The 21,221-nt window shown below is 41.5% G+C and overlaps 1 protein-coding gene across 1 annotated transcript; it reads right to left on the bottom strand.

The window, feature by feature from the left end:
• Positions 1-2,812: 2,812 nt before the first annotated feature.
• rbl1 (retinoblastoma-like 1 (p107)) lies at positions 2,813-21,070 on the bottom strand. Its single transcript, XM_003451868.5, has 22 exons — positions 20,755-21,070; positions 18,795-18,928; positions 18,230-18,433; positions 17,434-17,498; positions 17,118-17,246; positions 16,475-16,638; positions 16,259-16,323; positions 16,006-16,165; positions 15,292-15,458; positions 13,232-13,344; positions 12,623-12,726; positions 12,055-12,192; positions 11,573-11,737; positions 10,525-10,681; positions 10,215-10,442; positions 9,648-9,838; positions 8,932-9,108; positions 7,796-7,867; positions 7,611-7,698; positions 6,212-6,363; positions 5,953-6,117; positions 2,813-4,944 (listed from the first exon to the last, which is right to left on the bottom strand). The coding sequence occupies exons 1-22, from the start codon at positions 20,914-20,916 to the stop codon at positions 4,750-4,752; spliced, it is 3,195 nt and encodes a 1,064-aa protein (XP_003451916.1). The 5' UTR covers positions 20,917-21,070; the 3' UTR covers positions 2,813-4,749.
• Positions 21,071-21,221: the final 151 nt, after the last annotated feature.

Raw genomic sequence — 21,221 nt, 5'->3', positions numbered from 1 at the left:
GCCCCTGCTGGTCATTACAGAGAATGCAGGTTTAAGGCACTCCCACAGTGACTCTTTCACACGCATATGCTGTGTCCATCTGATAAATACAGTCTGTGTCTGTGCCTTGTTTAACAGCTCTGTAGACCTGATGACACCAAGGTAAACACTGTATACCTGACTTTTGGATCTTGGATAAACGGCTGCCAGCCATGGTAGTGAACCTACAGCGGTGATTTAGATCAGGCGTAATGACTGTGAAAATAACCTCATAAAGGAATAGCAGTGGCAGGTAAAATGTTAAACATCACAGGTTTCGTCTAACAGATACTGAGCCCCCTGCTCGATCTCGGTCTCAGTGAAGAAACACTGGCTGCCGGTGTGAAGTCATCCATGAACAAAGAGCCGGCAGGGTGTGAGACGGTGAATAATCTCATGTCACGACGACTGGGATGCGTTTCACTGCAGCCTCGGGCAGATTATCAGCACTCACCTTGTGGAGACGTAAGGTCGGGGGACATGTGGCCCGTCAGAGTCGCTGCACAGACAAACCACAGAGAGGATGACTCTCAGGCAGCTCCTCACAGAGGTGGCCTAAATACTGAGCCGGGCTAATTTTAGATCAGGCCTTTGTGTTCAGTTTAACAGGATAAGAAACGATTGTATTCATGAGGATAAGGAGAATTAAGATTTTCTTCTTTTCCTCACAGTGTTTGAGTTCCTAGAGAAAAGCTGCAGTTTTCTCTGAATACCATTAGAGTAACTTACTTAAATACACAGCTGCCCTTTCTCAGAATTTCAGGGCACAGCCAAGAAGATACAGTCACAGTCTTTGTAGTTTTGCCTCTGTACACCACCACGGTGGATTTTTAAATCAAACGATTAAGATGTGATTGAAGTGCAGACTTTCATCTCTTATTCAAAGGGCTTAACAAAATATTTGCAACCAAAAACAAACTTGGCAACATTTAACCCAGTCAGGAATTTGGAGAGACGATAGATTTATGATTGTCAAGGTCTGTCAAAGAGACACCATCATGAAGGAAATATAGAGAATTAAAAACAAAATGCAAAGAAAGCACTGTTAACCTCAAGAACAAGAGCCTGAACTGTTATTTCAGCTGCTTTTCTGTTTGGTAGTCATCCTTTGATAAACTGGTTCATCTCATGGAAATATATTCACTTTTTTCCCTTTGAGACTCAAAGTGAGTCACGTTATTATATTCTCCTCTGCACAAAAAAAGACCCCCCGCCAGCTTCACTCCATAAGAACTACATTCTCCCCTGTCTTTCCTTTTCTTTGCAGTAGTTTCTTTGAGCTTTGCTGAAACCTGCACAGCGTGCGGTTTGGTGTTGACTCAAAATTTTCCCTGTTCAGAAAAGAGTGGGCAGCCAGCACTTAACCTATGACGACAGTCTTCTCTGCTTTCACAGGCATTTGTAAAGTCTGGCTTTTACCTAAAGTGCCCGGCCTGCGGTGTTCACTTTAGACCCGATCAAAATGTCGGACATTGTCTCAGCATGCGAGCCCGGGGGACGAAGAAGAAAAATGCTGCGCAGCTCTGCAAATCATTAGAAAATCACAATGAATCTATGAAAACAGAAAAAGTGAACAAGTGAAGTAGGGTCTTACATTACAGAAATAAAACTGAATCTACCAAATAACAGTTGAAGTGCGGTCACTTCCTGACCAGTGGAACCTCACCACAAGGGCCATTTAGTGGTTTTCAGGAGCCTCGAGTTACATTATCCAGTCATCCATCCCTCTTTTCTACTTATTCGATTTAGGGTCACAGGAAGGCTGGAGCCTATCCCAGCTGTCCTCGGACCAGTTAACCTAACAACAGGTCTGGACTGTGGGAGAAGCCAGAGAAAAACCACAGCGGTGCAGGGAGACCCCACACGGAAAGGCCTCGGCCGCGTGGTGGCCACTCAGCCAGGACATTAATGGTGCTGATCACCTCACCTCACCTCACCTCACCTCCCCTCCCCCCAGTGATGTGTAAAGTCGAGAATTCACTTTTAACCTCATGTATATTTTTAAAAATATTTTCAACAAAGAAAATTAAAAGAAATGAAATGAGGACACATGAAAGCTAAATTTCACAATGAAGAGTTTTATTATACAGAACTTGACTATTTGTAGAAAATACAAATATCACTGAAGTTGACGGGCGACGCCCATCAATCAGTGTTTTTAAGGCCTTCCATAAAACAACTCAACACCTTTTAAATCTTTATTTTACAAAACTTTTTTTAAGCAGTTATGAAAAAGCCGTGGTAGGTAGAAGCTGAGAGACTGATTTCTAACACGTCATAGAATAAAATCGAGTGTAGATACTACACACCTGCGTAGAAAAATGCTGCTTCAGCCGAGCATAACACCTGTAATTACAGCACGACATAGTTCAAAACCACAAAATAAAAAGAAACATTAAAACTAATAAAAGACGTTTTCTCCACAGAAATCGAGTCTCCAAACAAAGAGGAGACATCTGCAGGAAGTGTAGTGAAAGACATCATCTCAGAGCAGACGATACACGGTTTAGACTTCAACTATTTCAGACATCTGAAAAAGGTTTCAGATACTTCTGTGTTTTCTTTTCTCCACTTATTTTTCCTTAATACTGTTATTTGCATATGTACAAAAAAGGCACCCACACAGACATGCTGAGAGGTCTGACCCTGAAAACTCCAGAAAAATATGTGTATAAAGGCTCTCTGAATCAAAAAGTGTTTACATCAGATTTCTCTGAAAGAAGAGAAGGTGTTTATTTTTTGTTTGTTCTTGAAATCATGTATGAGAGGTGGGGATGACTCCAAACATCAGATATTCTTTGAGTCTGTTAAAAAGAAATTAATTCCTGCAGTATGAAAGGAGAGTTTTAAAGTGCTGTGTCACAAACACACCAACAGCTGTCGCCACACTGAAAAACCAAAGTCTGCTACTACAGCTGCTTAAAGACCAACGTCTGACCCCAGACATGTCATCAAGCTGGCTACATGTGACTCTCAGCTGGAATCTGTAATAAAATGAGACGATCACCATCAGCTTACGGCTCAGTTTACAGGCAGAGTCCACAGTTTGTCTGTTTGTAGGTGGAAACTGCAACTGTGAACGACTCCATGGATATACTGAGGAGATGCCTCACGCTCGCCTGAGAATGACATGTTACCGCTTAGCTTACAGAGTCCATTGACACAGATGCTACACTGATCGCTGTTACTGAGTGAAGCAATGCAAGAACAAGGCCACCATATTGTTCAGGAGGCTCTGGGCTTCTAATGCTTTACGTCTGTGGAGGAAGAGACCTATGCATAATTAAAAATCATCAGAAGTCACTGAATTTTCAACTGATTTTCAAGCAGTTACAAACGCTTGATTAGGTTTACCAAATTTTAGAATCATAGCTGATTATTTTCTGCTCTGTTTTGATGTTAAATATAAAAGTGGGACTTCTCCATCATTTAATCCAGTTTATCCTCCTGTCAAAGACTTTACATGAAAGCTGCAGATGAGTCAGTCTGAATAGCTGGAGTCCACGATAGTCTTCTAACTTTATCTTTTAGGAATCTGCACACAAATCAGCAGTTATATGAACAACACAGTGCAGGTCAGCATCTTTATGTAGCCACAATCCAGCTACATATTTAACTCTTTAACGCTCGATCGGGTAATTTGGGATGATCACAGCTGACGAGCCAACTGTCAACATCTTTTATATGTCATAATAAGACTTCTAGCACAGCTTTCATAATGCACCTTTCATAATAGTATTATAAAAGGTGTTTATCCTTCCTGACATAAACCAACATTAGCTTATTATAATGCCAGGACACCGATTTAAACAAAAAGCCAGATTAGAGGAAGGATTATTTATTGTTATCTAATCAAACATGTTTCTCAAACAGTAAAATCTGTTTACCAAAAAAAAAAAGAAAAAGAAAAAAAAGAAATATATAATCGGTGCTTTGATTTAGCATCTGTTTCTTTGGAAGGTCAAAGAGCTGAAAAAACGTTGCCGTTTAGTATAATAACACAGATTTTAACACAGAATAACGCAGATTTTTCAGCTGCTAGGAAGACTTTAGAAACATGAATCCCTCCATGAATAAAATTTAAAACCAGAACAATTAAAACCGGCCTCATTACACATCTTTTGTTTTTTTTAGCAGAGGTTTGGGGGAAAGCAAAAACCCTTTTCCTGTGGAATTTCAGTTGCAATACCACAGGTGGCCACTAGGACAAACTGGCAGTAAGTCTGAGAGGAGGCAACAGCACGATTAAAAGTTCAAAGATCAAAAACGGGACCTCTGTTTCAAGGGGACTGGTTGATTAAATTAAACGGGGGCGGGATTAAAACTGAAAGGCGCTGAACATGAGTCACACCGAGGATTGAACATGTATAAAACAAACACCTCTGTGCAAGGACGTAATGCATATCTCAGTGAGCGTTTCCCCTCTTCAGTGCGTTTTGTTTCATCATGTGGATCAAACAATGTGATTGACAGACAGGAAGCAGAACTACAACTTGCTGTGGATAAAACAAGAAAAGCATCATTACCGCTGTGCGTTCGGTGTCTTTTGCCCTCGGATTAAAATCAAATGTGAGACATAAAAAAGGCACCTTAGCTTTAAGTTTCCTGAAATCAAACATGTCTCTGTGTAGCTGGAGTTTTCTTTTTGAACCTGAGGAGCTGTTAATGTTAATGCTTCATTACTTTCCTGGCAGAGTTTCAGGTTTGAGTTTCTGTCAGTCTTTCGGCCCATCAGTGACTCTGCCGCTCCGACACGACATCCTGGAGGCGCTTCAGCAGCACATCTGGGCTGCTGCCGTTCTCTGGACACGCCCTCTTACTCGGGGAGTCGCATGCCGACGACATCATGACGTCCCCCTCCATGTTGAAGGCTCTCTTCCTGCTTACGCAGCCCTGCCGGATCATCCGGTTGATGTCTGACAGCTCCTGCATAGAGGAAAGGACACACTGAGGCATTGATGCTATTTTATTTCTACAGTGCATTAATGTTAGTTATGAGTTTTAACTGCACTGTGCTCTTATCTAATACTGTATTATCTAACACTTTCAGATTTAAAAAAAATAAAAAAATAAAAATAAAAAAAGAAGAGAGAAATTTCAGGGTCTGATTCAGACAAATTCAAATTTGTTAATGATATGAATGATATATATATATTTTTAAATGTAATCTGTAAAGGATATTTTCCTGGAAGGATTTTTATAAATCTGGGTTTATGTCCCAGCTGTACGTAAGAGCTCTTAACATCATCCCAACACACCAACAGCTATTGATAACGACAACAAACTGGTACAAAACCTTTAATGTGTCCTGAGCAGAGTGTTTAAAACACTTTTAAATAAACTGTGAGGCTGTTTCTACAGGCCATCAACACTTTTCACTGACCCAAAATCTTTTTAAGACTTTGTTTTAGATGATGACTGATCACACTGATGAGACCAAGGACCAAGATTTAAATTAGATTAAAATTATTAACAGAAGGACCTTACTCAGCTGAAACGGTTAAATACAGAAGTCTATTAGAAGCAAATCCCACCACTCTGCAGCCATCTTTGAAATGCTTTTGGGCACTTATTTTGAAAGGGGAGAGACCCCCCAACTATAAATTCAGTGGTCACAAGAACATAAGAAGCGCACCACTACAAAGTGAATCGAAAAAGATGACTAAAAAGTTTTGGGAAGTTAAACAACATTGAACCACAGACACTTTAGAGAAAAGTGTAAAACAATACATTTCTGTGTCCCAACCAGGCCAGAGTGATACAACAGCTATAAAGCACCGAACTGTTTCATCCATTTGACTCAGTCTTCGACAGATGTGCCGTCCTTTACAACCTTATAGAACTAACAGCAGATTGTGTTTTATCGCAGATACAGCCCGGTCCTGTTACAGACACTCTTTGGCGCCATGTGTGTGAGTGACAGTGTGTTCTTGCCTTAGACGGGCTGCTGTTTATCCTGTAGGTGTAGGAGTTTGGCGTGAGACAGCCTGCTGAGTTCTTGTGAGGGGAGACGTAGAGCGAGTGTCTCTGAGAGATCCGGCGAGGAGACAGAGGCTGAGCCCGGACCGACGGAAACGGAGAGAGGGGAGGAGCGTCCGCCTGGAGGAACCGACACAGCCACGTCAAACAAAAACAAACATTCACCCACGCAATAATCTCGTTACCGGGGAGACAGGTGACAACAGGAGCATACCCGGTTATCGCTGGTGGCGTATCGCAGAGCAAAGCTCTTCATCTTCAGGACGTACACAGTGTTGTAAAACTGGATGAGGTCACCACGCTCCTCCTCCCCTCCTGATTGGCTGCAGTTTAAGTCTCCCGAGTGCTGATTGGTTTTCTCTGCAGCTGAACAGAAAAACAAATCAACAGTTTTGAGTAATTTATCAAATATCGAGCTCCACTGTTTGCTTCCTCATATCAAAAGTTTTTTAGCCAGCTGCTTAAAAGTCCTGCTTTTCTATCACCTAATTACATCTTTAATTTCCCTCCACTGTTTTCTCTTCCTGTCATATAACTAAACAGTGGGTTTAATCAATTTTTTACTTTGGGTGACATAACACAAGCTCTAGTATCTCCTCCTTCGGTCTAATCATACTCGATGTCGTGTTTTTCCTCATGAATTAAAACAAGTTTGTCATTTCTCTATTTCTTTCTTTATTGGGACATTTTCGTGCATATTTTCAAAGCACTTGTGCCCCAGAATTAGACCTGGAGTTCTGCTGTTCCTAACCTCTTGGTCAACTCCCCTCTGATGAGTCCTAATATGGGACCATAAATGAAATACTGTTAAAGCTAATTAGCATTTCTCTCAGTTAATCTAAGGTTGTAGGTTCTCAGCTGGAAAAGGGTGAACTGCTCGATCCAGGTGGGGAGGAAGGAGTAGGTGCTTTAGGTAGAGGAGATGAAGTCTACCTGGGTATTGTTCATGAGTGAGGGAAGAGTGAAGCCAGAGAGCTATGGTCTGCAGCTGTGGGCAGTGACCAAAATTAAGGTCACCAATGCACTTCCTATTGATGGTGTCTGGGAGGAGGAGCTATTTAGGAGGCACTGCTGCTCCTCCTCCATATCAACTAGTTAAGACAGTTTGAGAATCTGACTAAGATGTTTCTAGGTCTTAGTCAGATTTATCTACTGCAGGTAAAGTGTTTTATGGTTGTACAGCATGAGTGTCGGCTGCTGGGGGAGATGGAGGTGGTAGAATACACACAGATGGATGTTCTCAGCTAATAAATGTATATTTTTTAGTCCCATGAAGACAACACTATAGACTATATGTCTGATGAAAAACATGAAAAAAGATGGAAAACGTGTCAGCCCTCAGAGCGCCATCTGTAAAAAGTCACAAGTTTACCTGAAGCTTTCAGCATGTAAAAATCTATAAATAAATAATAAAGAGAGAATCCCTGACTAACCTCAAACATCTTAAGAGGTTAAATTCAGATTCTCAAAAACTGCTGTTCAGAAGATGCTGCCAGTCTTTAAATGCAACAACTGATTAAAAATGTTCATGAAATACGGCTGCCAATAAACACTGCTGCTTTGATGCTACATTAAAGGAAGTCATTATGAAACATATGTCTGTGAGAGCTTACATTCTCCACCCGAAACAGGATCCACCTCCATGTTTTCATCAGCCACCTGCTCTCTGGGAGTGCGACGCAGTAAGACGCTGCGGTACACCTACATGTATAAACACAGAGTGTAAGAGTGGAGCCTCTACAAACATAACATTACTGATTAAGAGAATCAGTAGCTTGTGTTAAAGGGGTTTCCTCACATGGCTGTTGGCCTGCGGCTGGCTGCGGTAACACTTCATGATGTCCTGGAAGGTGTGAGTCTCTTTGGTGATCTAGAAGGAAGGAAGGAAGGAAGGAAGGAAGGAGGGAAGGAGTCAAAAGATGTACAAACAAAATTGATTTCTTAAACTAGATGCCCTGTTCCTTCAGGTAAGTTGTTCTGGAGAAATATCACGTTAGTGCACAGGTGATTCTAAAGTCAGGAATCCTGACCTCTACTCCCGGCACGTGGTTTTTTGTTCTAGTAGTTGAATTTCCAGCAGTGGAAAAGAGACTTGGGCTCAATTATAAAAACAACTTCTGCGTCAACAAATGCACAGGACACATACACACTACTGCAATGATGTGACACACAGTTGGTGCTGCTCAAACTTTCAGCTGGGCTTCATTTGCAAGGTTAATAACAGCCTGCATATTCAAATGTATTCTCCATCAGAGAAACTATACTGCTATTAAAACACGCTGTAAATAATAGAATCGGTGAAAACACGGACATGCCAGACAATTTTAAAGCAAAACTCTAACATGCTGATTTGACCAGGTAAGAACACTTTCAATCACAACGTAAAGCAGCTGTATCATCATCTTTGAATTAATGGGACCATGATGCTGAAAGTCAGCAGCAAAGTGTTTTCTGTGGTCATAAATCATGTTGGTTGTTCAGAAGATGGCAGGTATAAGGCACACTTGGAAGCTACATGTAGTGTATGAGGGCTTCACCAGCTGCTATGACAGCGACGGAAAAACTTTCCTTTCACTGCAGACACAACATAAATATTTCATGTTTCTGTTTAAGTGTATAATCTGATCTGCTGTCTGTTCTGAATGCTAAACATTTACTTACAGGTGAAAGCTAAAAGATAACATTTTGTGAATAAACTGTCTGCTTTTCTCTGGCTGGCTCAGCCTCGTTTTCCTGCATAGATCGCTGGTCACAGCAGCTGTCAGAAACACATTTCCCTCCGAGGAGAAAAATCATGATTGAGAAATTAGAAAACATTGTTAAAATGCCAGAAAGACATTTCCCAGCAAGCCAGTGCAGCAGCCTCAGGCGGTTTAAAAACAGCTGCCATACGTTCCTCTTAATTAAATGTGAAGCTTTTCTCCGTGTTCTCACTTTGGAAATGATGTAAATGCTGCACAGCAGCAGCTGGTCGAGGTGCCGGTCCTTCATCAAATCGGTACAGTGGACCAGAGAGTGCTCGAAACACGTCCAGATTTTCCCTCGCAGATCCGACGAGATGTCCAGCTTCACACACAAATCCCTCAGACGTACGCTAGCCAGGTGATACACCTGCAAGGACAGAGGGACGAGATTTATATGTCGTTTCCAGCTGTTGTACAAGTAGAAAAATAAAATGTCAAAGATAAATGTATGTATGGAGGGCAGTGGCTAATGCAGCTCATGTTACTCGAGTAAATATCTTAAAACTGAAATGTACTTATTTTCATATTCAGAGGGAATGAAACTGTATTACTCTAACCACCAGTGAAATGCACAACATACGACTGATCAAAGATCTGAAAGAGAAAGTTTATGTGGACAAAAATACAAATTAAAAAAGGGGGGCGGGAAGGAGGGAAAAGAAGTCGAGATTAGATCTGAATTGTTGGTTGTAGCTCTAGTGGGACGTTTATCATCTAAACTGAAACCTGTATTATTTTCTGCACATTTTAAGGTTTATTTATTAACATGTTTCTTTCCCAGACAAGATTCTAGAGTGATCAGGTTATACAAACATAAAAATATTATAAATGCTTTAATTTATAACTAAAGAGATGTTTATGAAACCAGCCTGTCTTAAAATGTCAGACTCCTTTCACAGTCCGTACCTTCCTGAAGAAGAGTGCGAGTGATCCGGTGCGTCTTGGTCGTCCATTTCCTGCTTGGGTATCAGAGGTCGTGGCAACGGCGGTGGGCCGGCTCGGTGAGGCGGTCAGCAGGAACTGAGCCGTGACGGGAGCAGAGGAATCACACGGCTGGACCGGGATCAGTGTGATGGTGCGGTCAGTGTTATTTGTACCTGCAGATATTCCCACAAACAGATGATTAGCAGCAAAAACCAACTGCCTGAACATTTATGTGGACTTATTTTAGCAAAGAAAACTATCTGCATGTCAGGGATAGAGGCTTAAATCCATGTCCAGCATCAAAGCAAGGTACTAACACTGTCTCAGTTTGAGGGTTTGCCCTTCTTCTGTATGGAGCCTGAATACTCTGTGTAAAGAAATGCAAATGCGAGTGCTCCAAGTCTCTCTTTTTGGTGGTAGTTCAGCTTATTCAGTGCCAGGGAGGTTTTAAAAAAATAAAAAAATAAAAAAATATGTAATTCTATCCTGTTTTGGCTGATGATGCAACCATGACAACAGTGAAACAGGAAAGGTGTAAGGTGTAAGCACCTGGCAGTGGGATACTCAGGACAGTGGTCTGTGTCCCCTGTCCTCCGATCTTCAGGGTGCTGCTTGCGCCAAAGGTCAGCCTCTTTGCTGGAGAGGACATTGGGCTTAAGCCGGCGTTCAGGCCCGGCGACGGAGCTGGAGGGTCGTCACCGAAGAGACGCCGTTTCGCGCTGCCAGCTGCAGGAGAGCTGTACCTGTCGTGTACGGTCAGTGGAGAAGGAGGCACATCTGGAAGAGGTGAAGAGAAAACAAAAAATTTAGCATTAAATTACAAAAACAACCTGAAGACCTGCCCGGCTTAGAGACCCACCTTTACGGGCGCTTCCCAGGCCGGACCTGAACTCCCTGATGCGGGGATGGATGATGGGTGAGAGGGCCACCATGGGCAGGTGGGACTGACCTCCACTGACAGAACAAGACCCAGAAGCAGAAGCAGAACCTGTGTCAAGACTGGAGGAAAAATTCACCTGCAGAAAGAGATGAGGTTTAGTGTTTAGTGAAGACTTCTCTAAACAGAGTTTTACATGTTTTCCTTTCCTACTCTTGGCTCTTTATATCAATTAGAGCAGCGGTCCCCAACCTTTTTTGCGCTACGGACCGGTTTATGCCCGACAACATTTTCACGGACCGGCCTTTAAGGTGTCGCGGATAAATACAACAAAATAAAACTAGTGCCGGTACCGAAAAAAAGAAGATTTATTCATAACACACGTGAAAAGACCCAGAAAAACCGAGTTAACGATAAAAACGATAACAAAATAACGCTGAAAACCGATAAAAACCATACATTTCACACCTGAGCCTCAACTCTCGCGGCCCGGTACCAAACGACTCACGGACCAGTACCGGTCCGAGGCCCGGGGGTTGGGGACCGCTGAATTAGAGTGACACACAAGCCCCACCCACCTGCCGTCAAAACCTTCCATTTGTGCTATTCAGAAAGTTGACAGTTACAGAAAAAGTAGCATTTTCCCCCCATATAATTGATGAACTCAGGAGCTGCACCATGTCCCCAGGTTTGCACATGTGAATCATGCAAAGCTGCTCCAGTAGAGTCCAAAGATAAAATTATGAAGCTGGAAATTAGTCTAATAGCTCCCACTTCAGTGATTTCCTATGTAAATCTTTCTTCACCTGCCTCTCAGGCTCATAGTTCTCATCCCATCATCACCAGTATCGTGTTTATGGGACTGATGCTCTTTATGATGAAAAATTAGACTTTTGAGACATTTTATGTTTATTAAAATTTCTATTTGAGCCTTTAGAGACAAACTATGCAAATCACCTTGAGAGAGCTTGTATTTCCAGACAGTTTGCAGGTTTTTATCAGTATTATGGATTATGTGTGTTCCTCTGACCTCCTCCACTGTGGGAACCTTGTTCCCTGCAGCCTGCAAGGCTCTCCACAGGGCAGAGTCTGCGGTCCACGCCCTGCTCTCCAGAACCTGCTCCTCGATGGAGTTCAGATGTTTCACCATGTCTCTGGACAGGCCCTCCTCTGAGCGGATAAACACCTCGATCACCTGTGCACACAAACACACACTTAATGAATCCAGAGTGGCGAAAAAACCAAAACAAACTGCTTTGGGAAAGGACGGGTTTTATTTACGAATCAATTCTGAAACAGGAGCTGTTCGTTTAAACATCTGTACTGCATCTGGTTTACTGACTTTAAGCAGATTAGATCTGTGGATATTGATTTTAGTGATATAGAAATTTTTTCTAACCCTTTATTCAGCCAAGGTTTTCCTGTGTGTGCCTGTGTGTGTGTGCCTGTGTGTGTGTGTGTGTGTGTGTGTGTCTGTGTGTGTGTGTGCGCGTGTGTCTAAGCGTCTATTACCTTAAAGAAGTAGAAAGGAGCCAGCTTGAAGACACTGATGATCCAGGGAAAGGTCCTCTGGGAGCTGTAGGCGAACAACACCACCTCCAGACAGCACGCCATCAGGGAACAGTGGAAGATATCCTGCTCCAGCAAAACCTGACAACACAAACACACCTTTAAACTTGAGCCAGAGACTCTACAGACATCTGTGGCAAGGATGAAGGAAATGAAAGCAAGAGCCTCATTTTAGCATTCTTCTGTGTTTTCACTACAGTCTGGTTTGCTGCCCGGGTTTTGCTCGATATAAATTAGCTGCGTCTTTAATCTGTGCATCTCATCCAGTAGTTGACAACTGCATAATAATTTTTGTGACAGACATATGAGTGAGAAACACTTTGAGTCTGATGCTACTACGCAACATAAATTTATATTTAATTATTCTTAACCGAGATACACACAGGCCTCAACAGATGAGGAATGATGTCAGTGTTGTGTGGAGAACAATCTACGTTAAAGTAGGATAGTAAAAATGACTTTTTAGTGTGTGAGTGGCTCATGTATGAAACACGCTGTGACTGCTGCTTACGCTCATGTCTCTGCCAGGCAGCCGTTTGGTCTCCTGGACCATGACGTTCTCCAGGATCTTGTAGTAGAGGATCTCAGCCAGCTTTAAACGGTTCTCTGCAAAGTCTGGAACAAAAGACACACGTGCATTTATGCTTTATGGGGATTTTGGTGAGTCTGACAGCCAGCATAGTTTAATTAATACTAATACTATTTTAATTAATACTGCAGAAAAGGGCCCGGTGGCGCCAGTGTCCGGCAGCCTCGCCTCTGTCAGTGCGCCCCAGGGTGGCTGTGGCTACAACGTAGCTTGCCATCACCAGTGTGTGACTGTGTGTGTGAATGGGTGAATGACTGGATATGTAAAGCGCTTTGGGGTCCTTAGGGACTAGAAAGCGCTATATAAATACAGGCCATTTACCAAAAATGATTCAGTGATTGGAGTAGAAAAGTGCACAACAGTGAGATTCCATTAGTCATCACCAAAAACCTCTCGTCTGTTAAAAACTGAAGACACCTCTCCTCAAACCACTCGTGTGTGTGTGTGTGTGTGTGTGTGTGTGTGTGTGTGTGTGTGTGTGTGTGTGTGTGTGTGTGTGTGTGTGTGTGTGTGTGTGTGTGTGTGTTCTACCTATATGAGAGCCAGGCGTGTCCTCCGAGTCGTTGGTGTAATGTCCTTTGAAGGTTTGTCCCAGTGTCTTCACTCGGGTCAGTATGGACTCTGTGGGATCTCTGGAGCAGGACCTTCAATAAGAACAGAGGCAAAATGAATGTTTTTACATTATAGCATGCATCTTATGAAAAGCACATTATTGAAACATCTGTTTCTGTAAACTCTTATGTTATTCTTGGTTATGAGTCATGTTTTCATCTACTGGAGGATGTAACTGTGACTCAAAAGAAATGTTCAGAGGATTTTGAATAATTCAGAAATATATGAAAATAGATCCATGGTAACTGAATGCTTACAGTCCATTTCACAAATATTCAAATACTCATGTGTCAAAGTGGTTTCTTTTATCATATAAAGACAAAATATTAACAAAAAAAAAAAAGAGACATCTGTTAAGATTTCTTACATCTAAAACCTAAATATTAAATAAACAAATGTAAATTTCAGTCTATAAGAGTTTTTCAGACTCTTGTTTTTTACTTCTCTTAAATGATACATGAATTGCCACTAAATATTAAATACTTAATAACAATATTAATACTACTACATAATAATAATATTAATACCACTATTAGCATTTTTAAAAAAATCTGTCTGAGAATTCAAGTCAAGGTTTTTCTCAGCTTACATTTCCCTCCCAGCAGGCTCACTAGTCAGGGTGATGTTGTAGTGATCTACAGTATCATTCAGTTGACTAATGACACTCTTCATCCTGTAGTACAATGGACCGCAGCTTCAGTGTCTTACACTGCAGCGGATAACAGATATCCTAATCCTACTGGCACAACCACACCAAAACAAACTGGTTCATTTCCTGCTACACTGAGTTCATTAGTTAGTAACTGGAGTCCAAGATGGTAGAGAGGAACAGGCTGCTGGTGAGACTTACATATGGTAGCATTTCATAAACAATTTAAGAAACACTGGATGTGCAACCTACTACATGCACATGCCCCACATTGCTCTGACCCCTCCCACCGCAAGGTTCAAAGACTCTACAGACAAGAGGAGGCGGGGAACAAAGGCTACGTTCACACTGCAGGCGAAAGCGCATCAAATCCGACTTTTTTGACCCTATGCGACCCATATCCGATCATCGTATGACAGTGTGAACGGCACAAATCCGATATTTTCAAATCCGATCTGGGTCACTTTCGTATGTGGTACTGAATCCGATACATATCCGATGTTTTAGAAAGGGACTGCTGTTTGAACGGTCATGTCGCATTAAATCCGTCTTTTACGTCACTGACACAAGACAGACGCCAATTATCAGCGCCGGAGAAGACATCGCGAACGCTTCCTGGCCATCCAGTGTCGATGTCAGTGAAACTGTTGGGAAGACAACGTGAACATTTTATTTGTACTGTATAATCTGCAGATTCTGACAGAAATCTGCAACTATCCTTTGAAGCACCGCTCCTCTAAAACAGCAATACGGATCATTATTCTGTTATTTACATTATTATGTAAATAACAGAATAATTTAAAGCAAAAACTGTGCAACGTAAAGTCCGAAGCCATCAGTCAAACAATATTGTTTGCTCTGGGTCTAAACAGAGCGCGTTGTGTGACGCCTTCTTTTGTGCATGCGGGCCGCTTTGAGCGTTCACACTAGAGCACGTTTGCTGTCACATTTTATTTGTAGTGTGAACAAGCAGACAAAAAAATCGGATTTGATCAAAAAAATCGGAATTGAGCATTAAGACCTGCAGTGTGAACGTAGCCAAAGAGTCCTGCTCAAAACACCCTGACAGAAAAATTTAAAATGACTTACTCATAAAACCACAGACTAATGATCACGATTGAATCACTTTTTCTCATTTTTCCTCTACTCTTTACCCACACTGTTAAATCTACAGTATACAGTCTTTCTCCTCTAATTTAAATATATTCATTTCACCATTTTCATGCTCAACATTGTCTAAGTACAGTACGAGTCTAAAGTTTGGACGCCCTTTCACTGGTGCTGTAGTTCTGCAAAGACAAAAAAAAGAAGAAAAAAAAAAAAGACTGACTTGAAGATCTGCATCAGATGGTCACTGGGGGCCGTCCTTAAACCGGCCACCATGCTCTGCAGCCTGCTGACACTCTGTGTCGCCGAGGAGACGGGAGTGACAAGCAGGTCCTTCTCCTTCAGGTACACTCGTCCGGTCAGAGGGGTGGAGGGGGCGAGAGAGGCAGACTGCATACAGAGAGGGAGAGAGTAAATTTCCTTTAAGTAATTAAACCAGTGGGTTTTTTTTTTCCCCATCTCTGTGACTTTTTATTGAGTTCACTGATCCAGGTTTGAATCAAAGAAGGGTCATGCTTTTTGTAGTTGAGCTTTAGAACACTGCTTCATATCAGATCTACTCCTTTATTGGCTGCTTTTAAATCTGTTCTTAAGGACAAAATAGTTCATCCTGGGCTGGACTCATTTATTATTTATTTAAACTACATTAAAAGTAAAAGCAATGGCTTTCCTCTTATTCCTTTTATTTTCTTACTCATTTACAAACATTGGTCAATAATTGTTGCTTTGATACAAACTTTATTAAATAGATTTTGCATTCACCTCGCATTTTATTATGAAAACCTCGATTATTTAAATCGAAAATCACTTTTTCTCCTCAGTCTAGTGTTTGATTCACTCCTGACCTGGTATTTTCTGGCAGGTGTTTCTAATCTTTTCTTGGTGACTACACCTTCTGTGTGTGTTGATAACGGTGTGTGTGTGTGTGTGTGTTTACCTTCTCCACATGTTGCTGCAGCTGTTGGCTGGCAGGTGGTTCCTGAACGATCTTCCTTGGAGTTCCGATCTCCTCGTCGGCATCGGCTCCCAGAAACACTCGCTCATCGAAGTCTCCCACCGTCAGCACATACTCCTCATACTCCCTGTTTATGGCTTTACTGCAAACACAGACACACGGAAATGTGTCTACATTTCTAAAAGAGAAAGAAGAGGGAAGAGCACAAACTGTTTTCTGTTCTCTTGTTGCTCACTTGTTATCGATGAAGTTCTGAGGATCCAAGAGTTCAGTCAAAAGCTCGTCGTGGCCTTTCAGGATCTGATCAGTGAGAAATGTGAGATAGCAGCAGATTGGAGGAAAACAGAGTTACTGCTTGAAAAAAATTAAAAATGAATAATGAAGAAAAGCTGGAAAAGAACTGTAATGATTAAACACATGTATGTATGGGTTTAGGATAAAGTGAATGCACCTGTTTCTGAAACAGCTTCTGTATGTAAGGTTTGAAGTAGTGCTGCTTGATGCCTTTCGCCTCCACCACCAGCCCGTCGTGGAGCTCGCACAATCTCTCCAACACGCATGGAGGAGGCTCATCAGAGGAAATATGGCCGTCAGCGCGGTACGCAGCAGGCAGACCTGCAACAGACACACAAATAAACCAATGTACTGTGCAGGTACTGGAACAACAAGAGCCTGTTCCAAAAAGCAGGATTAGTGAAAACTCTGAGCTACTCGATCCTAAGATTACGTTTTCTGCTTGATAAAACCTGATTTTAGATTTTGTGATCCTCAGCTGCTCATTGGCAGAGTTTATTCCCCAAACTCTGAATTTCCCGAGAAGCTAATCAGTATCTCACTCTACATACATAAAACACTGATCAAATTAAAAGGAATATGTCATGTTGTGATCAATCGCCCTGATGTAACATTTCTGATCACAGCTGTACAAGTGTAAACAATGATCAGCTGTTTAGGAAACAAAAAACTCAGGAGTTAATCAACACAGAGCTTTCTGGGAATGCATTCTGGAAAAGATAATGCATAACTGAAAGTTTTAAAAATCTGCCTTGCAATTAGTCTGAAAACGCTTTGAGACAACAACACAGGTCCCCCACCTCTGAACGTCGGGTTGATGAGGTCTTTCCTGTTGGCACAGAGGAGAGCATTTCCAAACACCAAGTCCAGACAGCAGAGAAGCAGGTGGTACGAGTTCACCAGGTCATCACCGATCATACGGAAGTTTCCTTCACAAATAGAAACACACAGTCACATCATGTATAAAGGCCGTAATAAATAATTACAATGTTTTCGTTTTATTTTAGTAGCTGTATTTAAAGAAACTAAAACTGAGGAAAAAATTCAACACATAATTATTGGTGAAATCAGTTATTTGAAAATGTAAAGTGTCCTTTCAAGCTTAGTTGCGGGTACCTTTAGTGTAGACAAACAGAGTCCAGCAGAACTTGAAGACATCACTGATGTGACAGGGCAACCGCCTGCAGACTCAGAGGGAGGACACAGTCATGCTGTGTGTATTGACTAAATGTGACAACGAGAATAAAATCTCTGCGTTTACAGACTGACGGCTGGTGACTAAGTGTGTGGTCAGAGTAACTAACCAGAGGCAAAGATGGTATGAGACAAGATCACAAAAAACAAAACAAAAAAGGACCCTATGTACAAAATCAAATGTGTTCTATCTTTCTGGTATGACCTGCTGTTGACAGGAGGAAAGTATACCTCTGATAAACAGGAGAGCTTTTCAGAGAATTTGTCCTCTGTGATGTTCATACGGCTACATGAATTAACCAATTACAGCATTTGTGAAATTTAGGACCAAAAAAGACGTCCTGTCCTGTCTGTGCTTAAAGTCACCAATAAAGTGAATTTGTGAAATTCATAGAAGCTTCTGCTAAAGACAGTCCATGTTTAGCATGAAACTATGTATTTAAATAAAGTGAGAATCCCTTTATTATTATTGCTCAGGTGCTTTTTTACATGAATCTCTAAAATACATTCACTACAAAATTAAATCTATAGTAAGCAAATTTATAGCTAAGCAGTGTTGAAAATTGAATGTACTTTAATATAATTTGCACTACAAAGTCCAGCATCAAAGGGATTTAAAGCAAACACTTTCAAAGTAGATCTTAATACTTTAGATATAGAACTTTACAAGAATGTTAACCAAGGGTTAGACAAGCAGCTCTGTGTGTGTTAGTGTTACCTGTGCTTCCTGCTGCGTGGTTGCCGTGGCGGGTCGGTTCCCTGCGGATTTTGAAACATGTCCATGAAGATGGGTTCAAACTTGCGGAAAATCACCGTGGAGACCTCAAAGTTGCGTTCCAGGCGCTCCATTCGGAGCCTGAAGTCCTGTGAGAGCTTGGACATGTCGGCCCACTTCCTCATCTTGGAGAAGAACTGGATCAGACTGAGGAAGGGACAGAACAAGCAGAAGTGTACATGTTCAAACACAAAACAATGGAGGATAGGCTCCCATTAAAACTGTAACTGGAAATTTTGTAACACACTTTTTAAAGGATTTCAGTTTGTAAACATTCATTGTTTATGGTCAAATTTTTCTACAGATAATACAGAAAATTATTTCACTTTCTGTGTTATCTGTAAAGAAGACACTGAATCTGAGTCTTTTCTTCACCATCAGTCATCTAAAACCAGGTAAGTTACCACCTCATAATTTATTCGGCACACTGATGTTTTTATTGCTTTATCAGTTGCTACATTTTTCTTAAACTGCACAGTCAGGTCCCGCAGAGCTGACAGAGATTCACCTGAGTTTCGAGGAGCGAAGAATCCTGGTCAGTGAGACACAGTTTCCTTCCATCAGCCCTTTGCCCACTGTGGGAGTGGACCCCTTCCTGCAGGCTGCATACAGTGAACATGCCAGCCAGTGTACAACATCTCCCTGCAGAGAAACAGCAACACAACATTTACACATTTGTCTTCGATACATAACATAAACATAAAGCTTTGTGCATCATGCAGCTGCATGATGCACAATCATATTCAAAAAGTTGGGAGTTCGCCTTGTAATCGGAAGGTTGCCGGTTCAAGCCCTGGCTTGGACAGTCTCAGTTGTTGTGTCCTTGGGCAAGACACTTCACCCGTTGCCTACTGGTGGTGGCCAGAGGGCCTGGTGGCGCCAGTGTTCGGCAGCCTCGCCTCTGTCAGTGCGCCCCAGGGTGGCTGTGGCTACATGTAGCTTGCCATCACCAGTGTGTGAATGTGTGTGTGAATGGGTGGATGACTGGATGTGTAAAGCGCTTTGGGGTCCTTAGGGACTAGTAAAGCGCTATACAAATACAGGCCATTTACCATATTCATCTTTTTAGTCAAGAAACATCAAACTGATCAGAAAACATTTTGCTGTCACAGCTTCGTAAATGTAAATTAGGAATCAACATTATACTTATAAGCGTGTGTCTGTGTTTTTTTTAAAAGAAACCTTTCCTGCTTTTATCCATGTTTTTATTTTTGGATTCTACTTAAGCTTAAATAATAATAATAATAACAATAATGACAATATTGATAATACATTTTATTTAAAAGTGCCTTTCAAAACACTCGAGGACAGTTTACAGAACAAATAAGACAAGCATAAAAACAGGAAATGAACACAATAATAAAACAAAGTTTAAGAGCATGGAGTAGTTAAACAGAGTAGGTTATCTATCTTTGCATGACTCATGGTTTCAAATAATTCCCATTTATTGTTTTTCATTTTAATTTTCAATAAACAACGTTGCCATGAATTTTATGCATTTAAGTGAATAAAAAAATATTTATTCATTGAAATCAGCCCTATTCAAATAAAGATATGAGTTTAAGAGGTTTTTTTTTTTTTATTTTTTTTTTACAATGACCATTTATTTAATTGAAAGGAGGACGAAATAACAACACAAAACTAACTACAGAAGAAAAACTACTAATGTCATCTATTGGCCAGACTGATATTTCAAACATCAGTACTGACCTAAAAATTTCATCAGTAGTGGATCCCTATACCGCAAGCACTCTTTAAATTACTGCACAGCTTCACCCACCCACACTAGTATACAAAAACAGGCTTGATATAATTTAAGTCAAGCGTCTTTATGTATGTATGTTTATGAAAAAAAAAATCATGACCAAGGTCTGGGGTAACAATACGTTTTCCCCCTTTTTGTTATTCAGTCCAAACCCTGATGTGAACAAAGACTGTGGTTCTGGACAGTAGTTACATTCAATAAATAAAATATTATGATTACTCTAGTGTCTACTTTATCAGAAACTCACGCCATCACAGTAACCCAAACAATAAACAACATATGACAACAACAGCTCAACAAAATAAATCCCAAATAAATCTATATACGCTGTCTTTAGTCTCTAATCTATTTTTAGTTTATTTTATTGTATATATTTAGCTTAATCCAGCTGATACCTGCTGTAACATTAACGCTTCACTTGGACATTAAGTATTTTTGTATTGGAGAGGCCGAAACCAGGGGTGACTCTGACACAAGAATAAATCAGCACGATCATTTTACTGGCAATATGATTAGTTGATACACAGTGGCGATCGACTAACCGGTGCAACTCCAGCGTGGAAAGTAAAAACAGAGCCCTTTAACTGCTGTGTTCGTGTCCTGGTGAAGCATTCACTACGCATGAAAATTAATCTACAGTAATGAGCTTAGCAGGAGTCTGACTCGTTAAACAGCTACTGACTATTTAGAGGACATTATTCACCTCCAGAGTATATGTATTCCATATGGCAGTAAAGTTGTCCATGGCTTCTGTGGCCGTCTGTTCGTCCATGTTCAGCTCCTGACACAACGTCTCCAAACTCCTCCGCACCGAGCTCTCCTCCATCCTGCTCGACTCCGAATCTGAAGACTCTTCGCCCCGCATCCGCACCAGCGACAGGTGTAATTTCAACCTGAGTTCAAATCTAAAAAACAAAACACAGCGCCCCTCTTTCCCACTGCCAAATAACACAGCCCCCCAACTTGTTCAGGACACAACAACTTCCGTTATCAGTCCCCCACAATGCAGCGCGTTGGCGCGAAAACTTCACGACCCGGACCAATAAGAGGCGAGGGGAGCGTCGGTCCCGAGCTGTTCGCCCAACCCCCTGCCACAAGCTGAAAGCTCGTGCTCAGCCGACGCTCTGGCTCTTTGCTTTCAGCTGTTACCAGGCAACCACGTTCGAAGCG

Source organism: Oreochromis niloticus, linkage group LG5 (assembly GCF_001858045.2).
Source record: "Oreochromis niloticus isolate F11D_XX linkage group LG5, O_niloticus_UMD_NMBU, whole genome shotgun sequence".
Taxonomy (NCBI): Eukaryota; Metazoa; Chordata; class Actinopteri; order Cichliformes; family Cichlidae; genus Oreochromis; species Oreochromis niloticus.
This window is presented reverse-complemented; position numbering and strand designations above follow the sequence as displayed.